The sequence below is a fragment of the Rhineura floridana genome, chromosome 9 (genome assembly GCF_030035675.1).
Source record: "Rhineura floridana isolate rRhiFlo1 chromosome 9, rRhiFlo1.hap2, whole genome shotgun sequence".
NCBI classification, from domain to species: domain Eukaryota; kingdom Metazoa; phylum Chordata; class Lepidosauria; order Squamata; family Rhineuridae; genus Rhineura; species Rhineura floridana.
In genome coordinates this window covers 108,859,391-108,879,601 of record NC_084488.1, presented here as the reverse complement: position 1 = coordinate 108,879,601, position 20,211 = coordinate 108,859,391, and the positions used below count along the sequence as shown (strand labels likewise).

Sequence of the window (20,211 nt, the reverse complement as noted above, 5' to 3'; positions counted from 1 at the left end):
AAGTCTTCAGGCCTCTGCAAAATATATATAAGGAAGGGGCATGTCGAAGATCTATTGGGAGGGAGTTCCAAATCGTGGGGGCCACCACAGAGAAGGCCCTCTCCCGAGTCCTCACCAACCCAATCACTTTAGTTGACGGGACTGAGAGGAGGCCCTGAGTGGCAGATCTTGTAGGGCGGCACAATTTATGACGTTGGAGGCGCTCCATCAGGTATACTGGGCCGAAACCGTACAGGGATTTATAGGTTAATACCAACACCTTGAATTGAGCCCGGAAAATAACTGGAAGCCAGTGTAGATTGTACAGCACAGGGGTAATATGATCATAACGGCGGGTGTTCGTAAGTAGACGAGCCGCCGTATTTTGTACCAGCTGTAATTTCCGGACTGTTTTCAAGGGCAACCCCACGTAGAGCTCATTGCAGTAGTCTAAACGAGAGGTGACCAGAGCGTGTACTACGAGTGGGAGCTGGTGGAGAGGAAGGTAGGGTTGCAGTCTTCGTATGAGAATACCACTGCATTGAGGAATAACATGCTGATAAAATTCCATGGTGAAGTTCTTTGCTAGACTGGCATAGTAGCAAATCCGGAAGTGCAGGAGCTCAATGTATAACCATGCTGTCATCAACAGTTCAAAAATGCTGGTAGCTGTTGATCCATTATCTCCACAACTCATCAGAAAGTATAAAGTACATAGCATAATACCCAGTTTTAGGGTAAACATGGCTAACCCTATGCAGTTTTTGGAAGCCAGCTCCATTTTACACAGTGGTGCTTGCTTCTGACAGCACAGGTTCAACTGGTAAAACACATTGAGCTTTAGCAAAAAGACCTACAGGTAGCTGAAATAAAAAATGTGTTACCATTTAAATTGCAAATATGAAGTAGAAATCCCATCAAAGAAAAGGAAAAGTAGGATTCAGCCTCTGGTTATTTTCCTCATTGTCTGACTTCCTCTATGCTAATCTGTCAAACATCATTACTCCATTCACTAGCCAGAACAAGGAGTCTTACCCTGACACTGGCAAATGATGTCTTTGCTCCTGCTCTGTAAAAACATCCTTTTCCTTAATTGGATACTTTACATTTAGTGTTCAAAGCATTTTACACAATAAAAGCATGTGGTTTCTTGGTTTTCTTATTTAAAATAACAGAACATTAGAGGCTACATACCCATTTCATGCTTTCAGCCACTTTAAAGGCTATTATTTCTATTATCTATCTAGCATCATCAGTGTTCATGGTGCTTTTACACAGTACAAGAGGGCAGGTCCCTGCTCCAAGGAGCTTACAATCTAAAATTCGGCAGGGAAAACAGGAAGGGGAGGAAAATGGTGGCAGGGGTAACAAGCAATGTATGATTTCAGTAGCAGGTACTTGCACAGTTATAGTAAGGCAGGGATGGGAGCCTGTGTCCTTCTAAATGTTGGACTCGCACTCAGCCTGATTCCCAGGAATTATGGTCAGGAATTATGAAGGTTGTAGTCCACAACATCTGGAGGGTCACGTTTCCCATCCTTGCAGTATGGCATGGGAATGAGTTGTACCAAAGGCTTCATGGAAAAGGAGTTTGAGGAGGGATTTGAATGCAATAGAGGTGGCACCATTCAATTGTTCTGGGAGACAGTTGCAAGCATGTGGGGCAGCACTTAAAAGGACTCTTGAGGGAGCAGCAGACCATTGCACAGTGGAGCAAATTTCACAGGCAGAATTGTATTGGAATATAAGGGCAGACAGACAAGGGAGGGCAAGGCCATGAAGGGCTTTGAAGATAATGACATGGAAGCTTGTCCTGAATCTTGGAATGGACCAGCAGCAAGTGTAGGGATTTAAAGAGGGGTATCATGATCAGAGCAACAAAGCAGGTGAATGCTTTTAGCACTAGAGTGCTAGGTAGATGTGAGAACATCTCTAGACGACTGCAGCACTCTATTCAAGAGATTTCAAGATATTCAAGTTTTTCTTGAGGGAAGTGCCATATTTTTGCAATGTTGTAAAGGGAGAAGCAACATGACTTGCCAATGGGCTGACTATGGGGAACCAATGAGAGGAGCCAAAAGATAACGCCAAGGCTACAAGCCTGCTCAGCAGGGAGAACAAGAAAGTAGACAGGGAGAGGACAGCTTGGGAGGAAACAAGAAATTGTGTCTTGAACATATTGAGAGTTTAAGATGATAAAACCGTTTAAGCTTCAAGACAAATTCTCAAGGGGATTGCCATATTGTAGTTGTTATACTTTTAATAAAATGTAGTTTAATAAAAAGCTTCACATTCCTAATAATTAAAGAAAAAAGTGCAAACATCCACTTGTACAGAATAGTATAAACGTTTTATTTTTTTCTTTGTGATTTATCTGACATTTGTTTTACAATATAGAAAAGCGTATTCTTTGAATAGGTGTAGTAAATATAAATTTCAATCTGTTTTAGATGTAAACCAGAACTAGAAAATTAACCCCAGACACCCTCCCCTCTTAAAATCTGCTGACAATGGGTACGATACAAAAGCACTCTGGCTCGGCATTTTCCTATCATTCCAGAAATGCAGCAGACTTCACTAAAATGGAGATGTTATACTACATGTTTCATAAATTGCTCTCAGTATCTTGACATATTTTTACTAACTTGTGCAGCAGTTTCATGCAGAGAACCATGTTAAAAAACAAGAGTAGTAGGAGGTGAAGAATCAAGCTGAGTGCAGAAGAGAGCTTGTTCTAAAAAAGGAAAGAAAACTAGACCTTTGATTGCACCTTCTTCATATCTTTTACACGCAATTCTATCATACATAATCTACAATTGGAATCCAAACTTCACAAAAAGGTTTTCTGCACACTTATAAATAATTATCACAAAAAGGTGCAAATTAGAATAAGACACAATATGTACAAAATTAAACACAGATTTAGTTCTAGATCAAGGGATATATGTTTGAAAAAAATAACTTGATCAAGTATTTATCCACTTACACTAATTTACATTTATACAGCTCTTATTTTATGAATGCTTATAGAATTAGTAAAAAGATGAGCCTTCACCACCTACTCTGAAAGGAGCACACACTGACCTTTTCCTCCCAAGGCAAAAATTCTACTTATATAACAATTCGGGTAAAATTAACAATAGCTTCCCTTTCAGGACTGAATGTACATATAATGCAAGCATGCTATGTGTATACATACACAGTTATATAATAAAATATTTATGTACAAATACGGTATCCCTTTGAGGAAAAAAAATGCAGTATTATAATTACAAAGCAGTCTAAGATAGTAGCAAGTGCTTCCTAATTCAAGCATGTGATTTATATCCATTCGTGAAACTTAGAACACCACTGAATAATTTGATGCAATAGAAAACCATGCAATTGTGTTTAGCAATTTAATAATATTTGTTACAGAGGTTCTTTCTTCTAAGCATCTCCACCCAAATAATGCTATTTTATATTTTTTCTGGTTTCACCAAGGAATCATAAAGTTTAGTTTTGTTTTGGTATAAAGTGTCATATAGGCTAACACACTACACTGCTAAAACATAGTTTTTAAAAATAAGCAAACATGAGGCCTTTTTTAAAAAAAGAACAGCAGAGATGCCACAGCTACAAGGCAGTTTGGTTTAGATAATTTCTGAATGGAAAAGCTCTATTGTCTGGTGTGCTGTAGCCACAATCCAACAGGTAGGCACTTATGGCCTCTGAAATGGGCTTAAGTGTACTTGTGGTTTTGAAGGGTGGCCACAGAGTGTAGCCTACTCAAACCTGTACATACTACCACATAGTTAAAACACAGTAAAACACCTCACCTTTCAAAGTTTTACTCTCAATACTTCACTGATCACATTTAAAATAAAACATGAGTAGCTCCTTCAAATACAACCTTGAGCCATCTTAAGTATTCCCACTGACTACCTAGGATCCAAAGAGCCACTTTAGGTGCCCTCAAGGGGACCCCTCCCCACACACATCTTTTTCTTCAGGCCAGTCACAAATTCCAAGTCCCACTGCAAAGTTGTCTGCTATATGGGGATAACTGCTGTTTGAGAAACTCAAGGGACACACAACTACTAGTGTGATTTTTGGATCTTGGCCAGTATCTGGAGATTGGGGAAATCATTTGGGGCTAGCTATTCAGTTAGCAAAACATCTAGCATTTTATATAGATACGTTTTAATCTATGTTTCCCCTCCCCACCATGCATTAATTTAAAAAGTGGTATTGCAAAATGCTCTTTAGATGGTACATAACACCATCAAGCATTGCTTACCCAATGAGGGATTTTTTTTAACCTCATGCATGGGAAGTGTGTAAAGCTTCAACAATTTTGGGAAGCTATAAGATGATATGAATATAAATAGTATTATGCTACCAAAATATCTTTTAGTGATTAAAGTTGTACACCTCAAAGAGTACACTCTTGTTGATTAGGAAGTTAGTGGGAAACTTGATTGCTGCCTGACAAAGCATAGCTAGATCGGAGAAAGAGAAAGATTTGCTTTCAATTTTTCAGTACACTGAGAAATGTTTGGGACACAGCAGAAATGTTAAAACTTTCTAGTTAAATTAAAATTTGTCAAACAAAATATTGATCATATATTTGAAATTGAATGAAAGCAGTTTATTAAAATTTGGAATATGTATTACAGTGACACATTATTTATAAAAAATACTTACTATAAAGATTGTTTTATAATATTTGAGGCTAAGATATAAATTTTGACCTTGATTTTTGTATATCAGTGTTATATTTCTGTATCTAGCTCTGATAATGTGTTAATAAGTTCTAATAGTACAATCAAACCAAGAAGCATTCCCACTGAAGTCAGGACTGTGGCTAACAAAGCAAGTGACAGATTTTCATCTATGAATTGCTTTTCACCATTAACTTATCCATGGATGTACTGTTATCTATGCTTTTGCAACAAAATCTGTGTTGTAATGCTGATCAAATGTGCTAAGAATATCTGTCCAAGACACTGTCCTGGTAAGAACTCCCAGGAATTTCAACTGGATTTGCAAAAGATATTCCTAAAAGCCTGTCTGATGTCTTCCCGACCCACCCAATACAAAATTTAACACTATAAATTGCAAATAATAATTTAAAAAGAATTGCCTGAAAAATCCTTTCTAAGAGAGAAAAGAGAATAAGAAAACCATCTAAACTCTACATGTCTCACAAAGTTTAGAGGTTGAGAAGACAAAAAATGCACCCCATATGCATGAAGTAAAAGACAGTTAAGCTAAAAAGGTACACATCATTACAAAGCGTCAGTATGAACATACGCCAATGAAAACTAAGCAGCACCAAATTAAAAATGAATTACTGTAACTACATCCGCTGCTGCGAACTAAAAAGTGTCCATGTGCCTTTTAGTGTCCCACTCAGACCACAACTCATTTTCAAGAGTCAGCAGTTCATGGCACAAGGGTCACTTTTGGACTTTCCTGCTGAATTAATTATTCTCATCAGACAACGTCCAAATTCCTCTAGAATCATCCGTTCCGCTACTGCCTTTGACTTTCCTGCCTTCTCGGCCTGCTCAGCCTGCGCAAGTAAGCAGTCACATGTTGCATCGGCAACCTCCTTTGTTACAAACGTAAATGGCAACCTAGAAAGAAAAGAACAAGCCTTAGCTACTTCATGCACTATAATTGTGGCAACCAGATTTTGTTTCCTAGAAAAGTGCCAAGGTATCTATACAAAACTAAGAGGAAGATTTAATGCAATTCCTCAAACACACAGTCAAGTCTTCATATAATTTATAAATCCAGCTTGACACTGGCTTTTATTAATTACTTAAACAGATCCCTCTCCAGTTTAAAGGGGCACTGGCCCTTAAAAGCTGAAATGAGGATAGGGAGAGTAATGTATAGACGTCCATTAATCTGCAGCACCTTGTTCTTTTTCCACAACCAGCAACTGCAGAAGCAACAGAAGATACTAAAGGGGCAGGCAAAAAGTCCAGGCAAGCGGGGACAGGCGAAAGCACCCAACCCCCACAAAAGTTAATTTCCATGCCTGCTCTTTATTTCCCTCAGTCTGCAGTACTGATGCTTGAACGCCGCATAAGAGATTGCAAGACATCAACAAAATGGAAGTAAGCACACCTCCCCCCTCCACTGGTCAGTACTGGCGCTGGCCTCGTCAGCAAGTCTGAAATCTGTGAAGACAACTTTGTCTTTGCAGCCGTTTGTTGCTGGACTCGCACTTCAGCAGCATCAGCCAAGTGCATCAATGTCTTCCGCTCTGGGCTTTCTTCAAAGTTCTTGCAGCCAATACATTTGCAAATTGAAGAACACATGATCTTTGCCTACACAGATGAAAAACAAAAACCAAATAAATTGTTTCATTGTTTATTGTAGGATTACAGGTTTATTAATGTGTAATAAATGTTTGATACAGTATTCGAAATGGCTGCTTTTTTAGCATATACCTTTCAGTGCATTATCAGGCAATTAAATGTGATTGACTAATCTACAATAGGACATCACGGATCTTTTTCTCCTTAGGCTGAAAAATTACAGGATGTGATCCTTCGGCTCCAAACATTAGAGATTTTCACACTCTCACATTCTCATATAGGTAGAAGTTTAGTCTCCAAGGGGCTCTTGAAGTTATATGGCTATGACTCACAAGACCATTATGTGAAGTACTTCCTTGTTGAGCATTTTCCCACAGTAATGGGCATGCCTGGTTTTTCTGTTTATATTGCAAATACATTTGGCAAGAAGTATGGGAAGTTAGCCTTAATTAACCAATAAAAAATTAAACTGTTACTGATTTGATAAGGAGACAAATTATGTGCAATATTTTTAAGCACACACCAGTGGAACAATTAAATTATAAACAACCCCTCTAAATTATGAACAAATTATAAACAACCCAGGAATCCAAGGTATTCATTGGCTGCCAAATGCTTACAAGCTCTGAAATTCTGTCCCACTTCCAAATGTAAAGCTTTCCCCACCCCATTCAACTTAAGGTCAGGTTCCCATAGCTTTGTATGCTCCACCATTTCTAGAAGGGGATTTTGGACTGGATCCAGACTTCTGCAAAAGGTAGGACATCCTCCATTCTCAAAAGATCACCTTGACTGTAAGACTCTCTCCCTGCTTGCTGGCCTCTTTCCACCTGGCCTGGAAGGGTGGGGCCTTGACAGACTGTGGCTATAAAAGGCGCCGGCGCCACCACATGTGCCTCCTCCTCCTCCAGACAAGGCCCAGGCCCGAGCCGCTGCAGACACCGCCCAACATGAACCACCACCACTAACAGCAGCAGCAGAAGCCCAAAGAGCAGCAGCTGAGCGCACCCGAGGACGTGGAGATGGAAGCAAGCCTATCTGGACACTGGAGGAAGACACTGCTACCAAGGAATCTGTGCCAGCCTTCTTGGAAGAATATGGACTATTATACAATGATGGGACTCTACTGTGTATTTGTTCTCTCTCTCTCTCTCTCCCCCCCCCATATATTTGTTTTCTCTAGATTTTGCAGACTAGACTGATTTGAGATTTCAGCCTGTTTTATGCTATTTTGTGGTATTATTTATTGATACTATTGTAGTTTTTTATTATTATTATGTTCTGAATTGTTTTTATCATATTATTTTGTTCTTGCTATGGAAGCCGCTTTGAGGTCACCTGGTGACGAAAAGCAGCATACAAATATACTACATAAATAAATAATAATATTTTTAAAAAGGACAGAGATCAGCAGAGGTGCCTGCTAGAGAAAGGGGGAAGTGTTTTCCAACGATTCTTCTTCCCCCTTCCACCCCCACTACCATCTCCCACATAGTTCCAAAGGGTCCCTGACCCTTCACAGCAGCTTTTTTGGGGGGGACGGGACATGGGACTGTAGGGGGGAATAAATCAATATTCCCTCTCTCCTTTGTCATGGGCTGCCCCCATTATTTTCAATGGTATTACTCCCATGAGCCCGCATACAAAAGGATCAATACTATTATGTATCAATATGTATTATATATAATCATTAGAATGCTGTCTAGTGTTAAAACACTGTCTGAGAGCCTCTGTGAAGAACAGCCTTACATGGAGACTCAGAAGTGGAATCTGCATAGCAACCAGTGTTCCAAGCCATCTGCCACATTGGTAGTAAAGAGATGAGGATAGCCGGAATAGATAAGCATAGTGATTATTGAGGGAACAGAATGTCCTCTCTGGGACACCTGCAAGGACACTGAGGGGGCAGAAGTACTTCTGGACTGACACACCACAGTCTGAGTCGTGACTTCATGCAGCCACCTATCAGATAACAGAAAGCTGTAAATTTGTAGAGAATGCTATGGTACTAGTACTTTTAAGCCTGGTCGAAGACACTGCTGCTGCTGCCAACATTCTGAGGGTGAGATATTGCAATTTCTTTCTGGATAAGACACTGGAGGATAGCTCTAAGATATATTGCAATGTAACTTGTTTGACTTATTGGCTAAGGCCAACTATATGCATTCATGAAAAATGTTGTTAAGATGGTTAAGAAATACATGTTATAAAGATATTCCACTGTTGAACTTCTATTTATTTTCTTGATATCTCCCAACTCCCAAAAATTCTTGGGTGGGGTCTCCACACATTAGCCTGTTTCTTCAGATGACTGCTGTTAAAAACCGTGCAAGCTTAGGTGTGCACAACGTCTGACATGTAAGAATTCTAAATAGCCGCAGGCAAAGAGGAGAATGTAAGAACTGTTGATGTGCATTCACAAGAAAGAGACCATCTTGGCAGTTTCACTTTCCTCCAACGCAGCATCTGCTTATGGGTAGTCTAGATCCCAAACCAATGATTTCACCATCAGTTACTTTCTCAGAAAACTCTGAAGTTTCTACTGTAGAGTGACGTTTGTCAAGTTATTTTAGGGCTTCTGGAAATGCCCAGATAGCAGTTCCCAAAGGAAAGCTCATCAAATCTTTCAAGTAGGTCACTCTCTTGATTCCTGATATATGGAAAAGGATAAGGAGCGAAGGCATGGCAGGACACCTTTTTTAAAGCTAGTTCCAAGCATTGGGTGGTATTCAACAAAGTTCTACTCAGAGTTAACCCACCGAAATTAATGAACCAAAGTTAACGGTGTCTAAAGGGTCTACTCTGAGTAGGATAAGCATTGAATACCACCCTCTGGAACTCCTTCCCCTTTGGGAGTCAGCCAAAGTCAGAGCCTGGGTCATTTCCAGAACCATTGAAGGAATTTTTATTTAAGCAAGTTTCAGGTGGCTGAAGATAGCTTTGAATTTAAAATAGAGACAGATGTATTAGTATTTCATATACATTTGTGAGCCTCAAAAATAGTGTGTTGGGATTTAAAAAAAATTTTTAAACCACTGTGGAGCTGCTGGAAGACTGAACCAGAGAAAGCAAAGAGAAAAAAGTACTGAGAGAAATATATCTTATTTTGAGACTTACCTCATAGCATTCACAATAGTTTTTGAGACATCCAGACCTCTTGCAGTTGCAACCTTTGCTGTGCCGCCTGTCCGACTCGCCTTCCTTTCCCTTCCCTATTTTAGGCTTGAAGGCCTCAGGGTTTCTGTCAAGGCAAGCCTAGCAAGACAGATACAAAGAAGTCCATTAATGTACATGCAAGAAAAACAAGTGCAGGAGGCTCAAACCCAGCCTTTTGTAGGGGAGGAACCAGCAGACACTTTTGTCCAATTCAGGAAAGAAACAATCTAAGACAGAGGATTTATTTTTTAAAAAGAGAATTTTACCTTGATTGCTTTTTGTCTATCATTTTCGTGGTCCAGATTGTTGTAACAATTTGTACAGTTGCAATTGTTGCAGAACTCGCCATTGGCAAAGCAATCACAATACCTGAAAAGACAGTCTCATGTGATGGTTGAACATAAAGAGTCCATACAGATTGCACAACAAACATGAATATAAGGGCTTCAGTGGCTCTTCCAATCACACTCATGGCAGGCAGATCAGCCTCTGAAGTGGGTTTAGCAACAACTCTCAAACTTTGTCATCAGTTTTGTGAAGGAAAAATGCCCCTGCAAAATGAAAAAAACACACAACCCAAAACAAAACCCAAGGCCAGAACCCCACAGGGTGTCTGCAAATCTCAAGAGAGACAGTTTTCAACACCACTCACATGGAAGCCAGCGAGTGTACCTTGGCCCTGAAGGTAAAGAAAAAGGCAGGGCCTTTTCTTCAGTCTAGTAGCCATAAATTAGAACTGGGAGGATCTTGCGGTCAGCAGACTGAAACGTTGCTTGAACCTCCTACTCAGCCAACCAGGATGTGTAGCTGTCAACATCATTTTGCCTCTAAGCCCACTCATGTATCTCGTTCTCAAGAACACATCACAACCCAAGGAGGCCTCATCCTATCAGTCACATGGAGCTCAGCAGCAGTGTGGAAGCTTTATCCTTATCGAAAATGCAAAATATATCATTATCTCCTGCAAAGTGAAATTAGATAAAATCGCTGGGACATGTGGCCTCCAGTTGTTCTGTCCCTAACACAGGCTTTTATCTAATGCAGGGGTTTAACCAGTGGCCCTCCAGATGTTGCTGGACTTCAGCTCTCATCATCCCAGATCGTTGGTCATGCTGGCTGAGGAAGATGAGAGTTGGGAGTCCAACAACATCTCGAGGACCACAGCTTAGCCAACCCTGCTTTAATGTATGCAATTCACTGCTGATGGAAAAATGGGGTTTTAATTTTTAACATCCAAGGACGGTAACACCTAAATGGATAATACTTACAGCTTAAGACACAGTGATTTTGTACAGTTGCATGGCTTTCTGGGACGATTCGCTGATTCAGAGGAAATTATCCTGGAAAATAGTTTTAATGATAACTTCAGATTTTTTGCCTAAAGGACAAAAGTTAGATTAACTATTAATTATCCATTTGAGATGCACAAGGATATGGGACCATTAACCCATCCACAGACTAGACTACACAACCCATGCCACAATCAAGCGCTGGAGCATCACAGACAGATGCCTCCAGAGCAAATGGTTTCAGCAGATGATACATCAGAACAGTTCCCAAACTGTAGTGTCACAAGAAAATTGCTACAGTGCCAGAAAAACAAATTAAGCAATCAATCTTATGAGTCCAGTGTATCAACCCATAACAGAGGTTACCTGCTGCTTCTCTGAATGATCCCCTGCTCTCATGTTGGTTCCTTCCAGTCAGTTTCTGTCAGGAACTGGCAATTTTGCTTTGCGCAAGCAGTAGCTCTAACTGGATCATTCAGCCACTCCAAAAGCAAAGATGCAGCAGAATTACCTGCCCTTGGGAGGCGGTCTGTGTCTGTTGCATCTCTGCACAAGACACTTCTATGGGATTGTCTCCTTGCAGTTAGCAGGCACGCCCAAATCAGCGACTCATGTAAAGAACACAGATAGTGGGCACTTCAGAAGGTGCTTAAAAGTCTTACTCTCACATATTCTAAAAACCAAACCTTTTCAAACGCAAGAACAAAGAATGCCTTGCTATCACAAATACGGGAAATACTGTAGCACCTTCATCTAAACAAACCACCAAACTCCTAAGTCTGCCCAAGACTGTCCATGCATTATTGGTCCTAACGATGAAGAGACAGGTGTTCTGCGTTTTGCCTTTCTTTGGTGGGATTCCTTTTCCTTTTGTAAGCTGGGCATGATGCTAAAAATTATGTCTAGTTTTTCATAAACAGGATGGCCACAAAGGTTATATTTTAATATTTGTTGGGTTTTTATCTACTTTTATGTCTCTGGTTTCCTAAAAAGCAAAAAAAGTAGCTGTGTTGGTCCATAAGAAAAAACTCCAAGTATCTTTAGCTGGACCAAGCAAAACACCATTGCTTCCTGCCCCAAGTCTTTGGGAAAGGGTGAGCTACTGATAAAATAAATAAATGAAACGGCACAAGCCAGTAAGGCATGCTGAGCCAATATGCTACAAGGCAGATGGAAAAAACTATCACTAGCTAATGTGCTGTGGAAGGAAATTATTTCCTGGCCCTAAATAGCACACTGGTTCTAAGCAGTTCTTCAGTAGCTGAATACCATATAACTACAATTAATTTTCCCACTCCCTTCTCTTTCCATGTGGTTTAAATGCTATGCAATTATTTTTTTAAAACACTCATCTACACAATACACACCCATTGAATGGCAAGCGGGCTTGTGTCTGGATACTAGATGTCCCACTAAGACTGGTATTGCTTGCGATGGATACATAGGATGACTGCTGTAGCTAAAAAAAAACCAGAGTTAATACATGACATACTGTTTGCAGATTAGTACTTTCACAAATAGTTAATCACATATTGTTATTCTATCTTTAGGAGTCAGATGTTGTTGTTCGCTTCCGTTTTTAGATCAGGGGGCTCTGTCATCTCTGGAAATTTTGTCCTGGATTATAACTTCATGTTCAATGTATATCTAATTTTCTAGTGGTAATGGAAGCCCCATAACTCTTATGATATTTTTTACAAAGGGTACCATAAGAACTGTCTTTAAACATAAAAACAATACTCATGTCTCCTACCACCACCACCACACTTTTTTGACGCCGTGACAGCAAGCAAGAGGCTTGAGCTCAGTCAAGCAGAGGAAATGAAACCATGCCTCACAATAAGAAGAGTAGCAGTAATGGGGGACTCCCTACTGTGTGGGATTGAAACCCAAGTATGCCAAGAACACACATGGACTCGTCAGGTGTGCTGTCTCCCTGTGGGACGAATTAGAGATATGATGGAAGGGTTGCCATCACTCATAAGCCAACTGACATGTATCCCTTTCTTCTCATTCATGTGGCAACAAATGATACTGCCAAGCAAAGCTACGAAGAAATCATGGCAGACTTTGAAGCTCTGGAAAGGAAACTCAAGGACTTTGGGGCCCAGATAGTCTTCTCATCCATCCTTCCAGTACTCAGAAGCGGAATAGAAAGGGAAAGAAAAAAACTCCGGATGAATGACTGGCTACGAAGGTGGTGCTGACATGAGAGATTTGGATTTTGAGATCATTTCCTGGAAGATGGACCGCTGACAAGGGATAGGTTGCACCTCACAAGGACTGGGAAGGATGTGTTTGGCCACAGCATGGATAAGTTCATCAGGAGGGCTTTAAACTGAATCCTGCAGGGAAGTGAGATGTAAACTTGGAGGTAACGATTGACAAAGGTTTATACACAGGAACTAAGAGAGAACGACTATAATAGGGCCGATTAATAGTGTTCATAAAAATGTAGGAGTGAAGCCAAACAGTAAATCACATGGTCTTCGATGTCTGCATACTAATGCTCAGAGTATGAGAAACAACAGGAGGAACTTGAACTCTTACTACAGGAAGGTAAGTACAACTTGATAAGTGAAACTTGGTGGAAGGATTCCCATGACTGGAATACAGCAATTGAAGGATATAACTTGTTGCAAAAGAACAGAGGGAATAGAAAGGAAGGTGTTGCACAGAAATACAGGAGGATGAGCTTGGTAGCCCCACCGAGAGTATCTGGATTAAAATAAATGGGGCAAGGAATAAAAGGAACATGTCAGTTGGAGTTTACTACTGACCACCCAATCACGGACAACATGAGAAAGACACTTTTGAAAAGCAAATTGCCAATGCTTCGAGAAGGTATGTTGTAGTAGTAATGGGGGACTTCAATTACCCCAATATCTGTTGGGAGACAAATTCTGCCAAACACAGCCCCTCCAATGTGGCTTCACAAAACGCTTAGGGATTACCTGAAAACAAAAAGGACACATACAGGAAATGGAAGGAAGGCCAGGCCACAAAGGAAGAGTACGGACAGGTACCACAGAATTGCAGCGATGGTGTCAGGAAGGCTAAAGTTGAGAATGAGCTAGGGCTGGCAAGAGACACCAAAAGTAACAAAAAAGCTTTCTTCAGGTACATCCATAGTAATAGAGAAAAGAAATGGTGCTGCAGCTGCTCAATGAGGACGGGAAAATAACAGATGACAAAGAAAAGGCAGAAGTGCACAACTTCTACTTTGGCTCAGTCTTCTCCCAAAAGAAGGTCTATGACCCTTCTGACTAATGTGAAGTTGAAGAGATAGGACTGCAGCTTGAGATTGATAGACAAATAAGTCAAAGAATACCTAATAACTTTGTTCAAATCTGCAGGGCCCAACGAACTGCATCCTAGAGTATTGAAGAACCGGCTGAAGAATTCTCAGAATCACTGTCTATTATCTTTGTGAAATTGTGGAGGATGGGTGAAGTGCTGGATGACTGGAGGAGGGTAATGTTGTCCCTATCTTCAAACAAGGCAAAAAGGAGGTACCTGGGGACTACAGACCAGTCAGTCTGACATCAGTCCCTGGGAAAAGAGCAAATTACAAAGTGGTCAATCCGTAAGCACCTTGAAAACAATGCAGTGATTACTAGAAGCCAACATTGATTTATCAAGAACAAATCCTACCAGACTAATCTAATCTCATTTTTTTGATCAGGTAACCTCCCTGGTAGACTGTGGGAATGCTGTGGATATAATATATCTCGATTTCAGCAAAGCTTTTGACAAAGTGCCTCATGATATTCCGATTAGTAGCTAGCTAAATGTGGGCTGGATGGAACAACTAACAAGTGGATCCACAGTTGGTTACAGAATCGTATTTAAAGAGTGCTTCTCAATGATTCCTTCTGAAACTGGAGGGACGTAACAAGTGGGGAACCACAGGGCTCGGTCCGGGACCCAGTGCTCTTCAACATTTTTATTAATAACTTGGATGAGGAGGTAGAGCATGCTTACCAAATTTGCAAATGATACAAAATTGGGGGGCATAGCTAATACCATGGAAGACAGAAACAAAATTCAAAGGGACCTTGATAGGCTGAAGCATTGGGCTGAAAACAACAGAATGAAATTCAACAGGGATAAGTGCAAAGTTCTACACCTAGGAAAAAGAAACCAAATATGCAGTTATAAAATGGGGATAGTTGGCTCAGCATGAGAGAAGGATCTTGAAATTGTTGTTGATCTCAAGCTGAGTAAGAGCCAACAGTGCGATGTCACTGCAAAAAAGGCAAATGCTATATGAGGCTGCATTAACAGAATACAGCTTCCAAATCTCATTATACTAGTTCCCCTCTATTCGGCACTGGTTAGGCCTCATCTTGAGTACTGTGGCCAGTTCTGGACACTGCACTTTAAGAAGGATGCAGACAAACTGGAAGAGGGCAATGACAATGATCAGGGGGCTGGAAGCAATACCCTATGAGGAGAGACTGAAAGCACTGGGCATGTTTAGCCTTGAGAAGAGAAGATTGGGGAAGATATGATACCACTGTTCAAGTACTTCAAGTTGTTACACAGAGGAAGGCCAGGATCTAATCTCTATCATCCCAGACTGGAGGACACAGAATAATGGGCTCAAATTATGGGAAGCCAGATTTCGGCTGAACACCAGGAAAAACATCCTAACTGTTAGAGTAGTGTGACAATGGAACCAATTACCTAGGGAGGTGGTGGGCTCTCCAACACTGGAGGCATTCAAGAGGCAGCTGGATTCCTGCAATGAGCAGGGGGTTGGACTCGATGACCTTATAGAATAATAGAGTTGGAAGGGGCCTATGATTCTATGATCAAAAATAATTCAGCAGCTACAACCACCTAAAACAAAACACTCTACTTGATGAAAAGCCTGTTGAGAGTTAATTAAAATATTACACCCGATTTGCAGCTGTCAAAGTTCTCTTAATTTCTCATGCTGACGTTTCACGGTCAAATAAGACGTGGCAGAAAAAATCTTATATTTTTTTGGAAATATATGGGATGATTTTTCCATTAAAATTCCTCCACAGTTATGCTATTTTGTTTATTTAGAACACTTATATCCCACTTCGGATATATATATCCCAAGTTCGGAAACTTCAGCTGGTGCAGAATGCTGCGGCCAGAGTTCTTACTGGGACAAAAAAATTTGATCATATAACACCTGTCCTGGCCCAGCTGCACTGGCTACCAATATGTTTCCGGGCCAGATTCAAAGTGTTGGTTCTTACCTATAAAGCCCTTAACGGCATCGGACCGCAATATCTGGCGGAACGCCTCTCCCGCTATGTACCTACCCGGTCGCTGCGCTCGACGTCGAAGGACCTTCTCCGTGTCCCAACGCATAGGGAGGCACGGAGAACGATAACTAGAGCTAGGGCCTTCTCAGTGGTGGCCCCCGAACTATGGAACACCCTCCCTGATGAGATACGCCTGGCGCCTTCTTTGTTATCTTTTCGGCGCCAGGTAAAGACCTACCTCTTCGCCCAGGCATTTTAAAAATTTAAAAATTTGAATGTAAAATTGAAAAATTTTAATTATGTTTTATTGTGTATTGTATTTACATTGTATTTAATATATTTACTTGTATTTTAACCTGTTTTATTATGCTGTACACCGCCCTGGGAGCTTATTGCTATAGGGCGGTCTAAAAATGTAATAAAATAAATAAATAAATAAATAAATAAATAAATTTATAGTTCGAAGAGCCTGTCAAATCAGCTTATAATTTGTTTTGGATTTTTGTTGTTCTTAAACTATTAGGGGATTTCCAGAAATCTGAACCAGGGCTCCTGGAATTCAATTTTGTGATATCAACAAAATGGATAAGCATCTTGGGGGAAAAGGGTTGTAAAAAATAAATAAAAGCACATCAAAAGGTATCTACTCCAAGTATCCTATTTTGATTCAAAAAGTGTGGTAGTGAAAAAGCAGGAGAGAGGGAGAGTCTATAAACAAAAACAGAGTTATGAGAATGTGGCTTTCCTTCTTCATGCCTTGGTTTTATGTATCAGGATTCAGGTGACATGACTTTTCTCTGTGTCTTTCTATTGCCTATGAGAAGACACCTTCTTGCGCAATCAGCTCTGTTTGCTTTTCAGTGCTCTCTCCACTTTAGGTGTAAACACCAAGTGCAAATGAGCTTGTGCTGGAACTGTTTGCAAACTTTCAAATTCTTCATGCCTGCTTCCTTTGGAGAAGCAGACAGAATTTTAGAGAGGAAGATGTCAGATGGTCCTACATTTCCCCACAACCCCCTATTGTTAACCGTAACCATTTCTGTTGACCTTTGTAGCCCAGAGGCATAGTAATGGTGGCTTACTACCTACAATAAATTTTATCAGTTCCACTTTCTTTTCCACCTTTCATAGTCCTCCTAATTTAATGGGATCATTCTGGTTTTCAGATTCAGAATCCTGAGTTCTCATTGCTCTAGAAAGGTCACAGGGGAATTACTCCCTTCTTCTGTTATTAAAATGATTTTTCACATATTTCTATGCAGTCCACAAATTTCTGTCATCTAGTACTTAGAATGCACTTGAACCTTACACTCCAGAGAGAAGTCCGATTTTCCTTCTCTCTGTCTTTCAGTAGAGAGCCTCACACCTTCCATTTTCAGCTTTGATTTGGGAACAGAAGGAATTCAGTTTATTTCAAAGCATTGTTCCAAGGTGGCTGGAATGAGATTCCCCACAGAAGCATTAGGTAACAGAGCCTTGCATTTATAGACTAGCCTGATAGTCCTAGGCAACCAGGAATTGCATGCAGGCAAGTAAGCAGGCTGGCAGAGAAGGGATGGAGTGCTGTGCTTGCGCCCAGCACAGTTGTTGAGCAAGACTGCTGCTGGAGGAGTGGCTCTAGGTCTGAGGGGGCCTAGCAAAGTGCTCTCAAATGCGCCCCTTCCCCTATCAGTGAGCCTCGGCGGGCTTACCTGATAGTGGTGTCAGCCCACTGATTTCCCCCGTATAATGGTAGAAGGCAGCATTTGGGGAAATTTAAATGTTGGCTAGACCCAGCTACCCGATGCTGGTCAAAGTACTAGGCAATAAAAAATGAAAGGGGCCCCCAGGGCAGGCATCAGCAGTAGATCCTCACCAGGGACTGTGGTCCTAGCAGCTCATCAAGGATGCCAGGTGCCAATGCTGATTCTGGCTTGCTGGCCCTTCTCTGCCAGTCCCAATCAGGCATATAATTTTTTTTGAAGGGCAGCAATTTTTGTAGGCTTATTTACAAAGCTCAGATGTAATAATTTGGCTACAATCTTTTCTCAGCTAGCTAATTATAGTTCTTCTTCCTCTCTCCATACTTGTTTATGGATGGAATTGAAGGGTCCCCTCTTTCCTGCCTGCTTTATCTAGTGGGTTGAGTTATTCCCAGACTCTCTTTCTGGCAGAAGATGTATCATCTGCTTGAGCACTGCACCAAAAGAATTCCACCTGGCCATCTAATTAAGCCATGTTGCAGCTCTTCTTTCTTACAGTTCTGCTCTGTAAGACTATCTGGCTACCAGGAAGTGTGGGGATGTCACCATTTTACCTAGGGAGCTACTCTCAATAATTTGGGCCATTAAGCCTCTACACAGCTGTTCCACCTACAATTTCCCATCCCAAGCTTTCAAAAAGAAGACAGCAGCAATCCACAGGTGTTCCTCAGCCTAGCCTATCTAACGCACTTTCCAAGTCTATACAGTATCTTGTGCTATTGGCACTATTTCTTCAGGCATCAAGCTAGCAGTTCCTGAATTACGCTGGGACACACTGGTGTGCTATGAGAAGTGCTGACGTGTGCCCTGGAAAAGTAAGCCATCATATTAAATGCAACCACCATTTCCCCCCTATTGGAGCAGGAAGGTCCTGTGTAGAATTTTATTTTCTCCTGTTTTTCTGCCAATATATGGGCAGCGACATTGTCCTAGGAGGAAAGATTCCCTGATATAGTTTGCAGTACAGATGACAGATTAGGAAAATCCCAGAAATAACATAGTGGGAGATTTGGAGATTGGATATAGTGTCTTCAGTTTAACAGAGAGAAGTGTGCTCCCAAGGATAGTCCAGAAGAAGAAAGGGGGAGAAGTATGTCTCAGTTATCAGATTAGGCCTTCCTTCCTCTAACACTAATTTTCCATCCACCGATGTTTGACACCAGGAAATTATTCTTGCTTGAACTACAAAGTGTGTCATGTTTGTCAAAAACTGGCAACAAAAAGACACAGAAAACAGAAAGATACCCTACAGGTATGCACTAGGCTCCAGCAGTAGGAGATTGAAGAAGACCTGCCCTGGGAGATTGCTAAATTGTGAACTAAGTGCTTGATGTTCACAATCATGTGCTCCAATGGGCTTGGAGAGACCCCGCATGGAGCCACAATGAGCATCCACGCTTGGGAGGGGCTGAGGTTGGGCCTCTTCTTCTTGCTGCTGCTGCTGCCCGCCCAACTACCTGGTGCAGACGGAGACACCGGTGAGGAAGATTTGGAGGGGGCCCCCCTCGGAGGCAGGTCCTCCTGGCCACGGGACCAGTCACTGGAGCTATGCAGACAAGGCAGAGTGGGCCTCTGATTTTCCCTATTGTGGGGGTCACATGCAGTCCCCTATCAACATCAATACGACGGCCACCCTCTTTAGCCCCCAGCTAAAGCCCATCCTGCTCTCTGATCACAACCTGCCTCCCGGAGAGATGCTCCGCCTTCAGAACAATGGACACACAGACCCGTCAAGGCTTCAGTCCTGGAGCCTTGCAGCTGGCGGGCACTCCCCCCCTCCCCCCACCGGGAGGAAGGAGAGGCAAGAGAAATGGCAGCAAGCCGCACCAGGGGAGCGATAACGCTTTACCTGCTTGTCACCCTTCTCCATGGTCAAGATAATTTCAGTTTTCTGACACTTTCATAGAGCGGGGAGGGCGCCTTACAGGCTTCCCTTGGTGAACTGACTTTTATACTGTGTTTATGGATATGGATATTGGTTATGTATTTTGCTTTGTAAATTAATCTCATATGTCTTTTATTGTACCTTGTGTATTCTATTGTAAACCGCTTTGAGATCTTTAGATAGTAAGCGGTCTATAAATGGAAATAATAATAATAATAAATATTTGAACCTTAATTCCTCAAACTGCACCCCCTCTCAGCCCAACAAGAATATTAATTACAAGCATCACATACTTGTTATATTTTGGTCGATTTCATCTCCACAACAACGCCATACCTGTGTGACATATTGAGCTGGAAGAACTGCATATCCTACATTCCCAGCCCCAGGGGCTGGGGCCAGCACAGTGCCTGGGGGAAGGTTGGTGAGGTTTGGCTGGATCTGCGGCAGTGGTGTAGCAGGCATAATTAGTCTTTGCTGCGGCTGACTTGTGGTAACTATCTGTGAAGATGTATTAATTGGTTTGGGTGCCACCTGCAAGGAAGGAAATCTTCATGGTATCTTCATTGCATACAAGAAGTTATTCTTTGTAAACTGACA

At 41.4% G+C, this 20,211-nt stretch overlaps 1 protein-coding gene across 13 annotated transcripts in view; it reads right to left on the bottom strand.

Moving 5' to 3' along the window:
• Positions 1-2,307: 2,307 nt before the first annotated feature.
• LIN54 (lin-54 DREAM MuvB core complex component) overlaps positions 2,308-20,211 on the bottom strand; it is a 53,199-nt gene continuing 35,295 nt past the window's right edge. For all 13 annotated transcript variants that reach the window (XM_061583157.1, XM_061583149.1, XM_061583152.1 and 10 more), the window contains 7 exons: positions 19,948-20,145; positions 12,106-12,197; positions 10,718-10,789; positions 9,716-9,818; positions 9,411-9,548; positions 6,100-6,302; positions 2,308-5,600 (listed from right to left, as the gene is read on the bottom strand). In XM_061583157.1, coding sequence (XP_061439141.1) covers positions 5,399-5,600; positions 6,100-6,302; positions 9,411-9,548; positions 9,716-9,818; positions 10,718-10,789; positions 12,106-12,197; positions 19,948-20,145 — 1,008 coding nt within the window. In that variant the 3' untranslated portion in view covers positions 2,308-5,398. The remainder of the gene's footprint in view (positions 5,601-6,099; positions 6,303-9,410; positions 9,549-9,715; positions 9,819-10,717; positions 10,790-12,105; positions 12,198-19,947; positions 20,146-20,211) is intronic.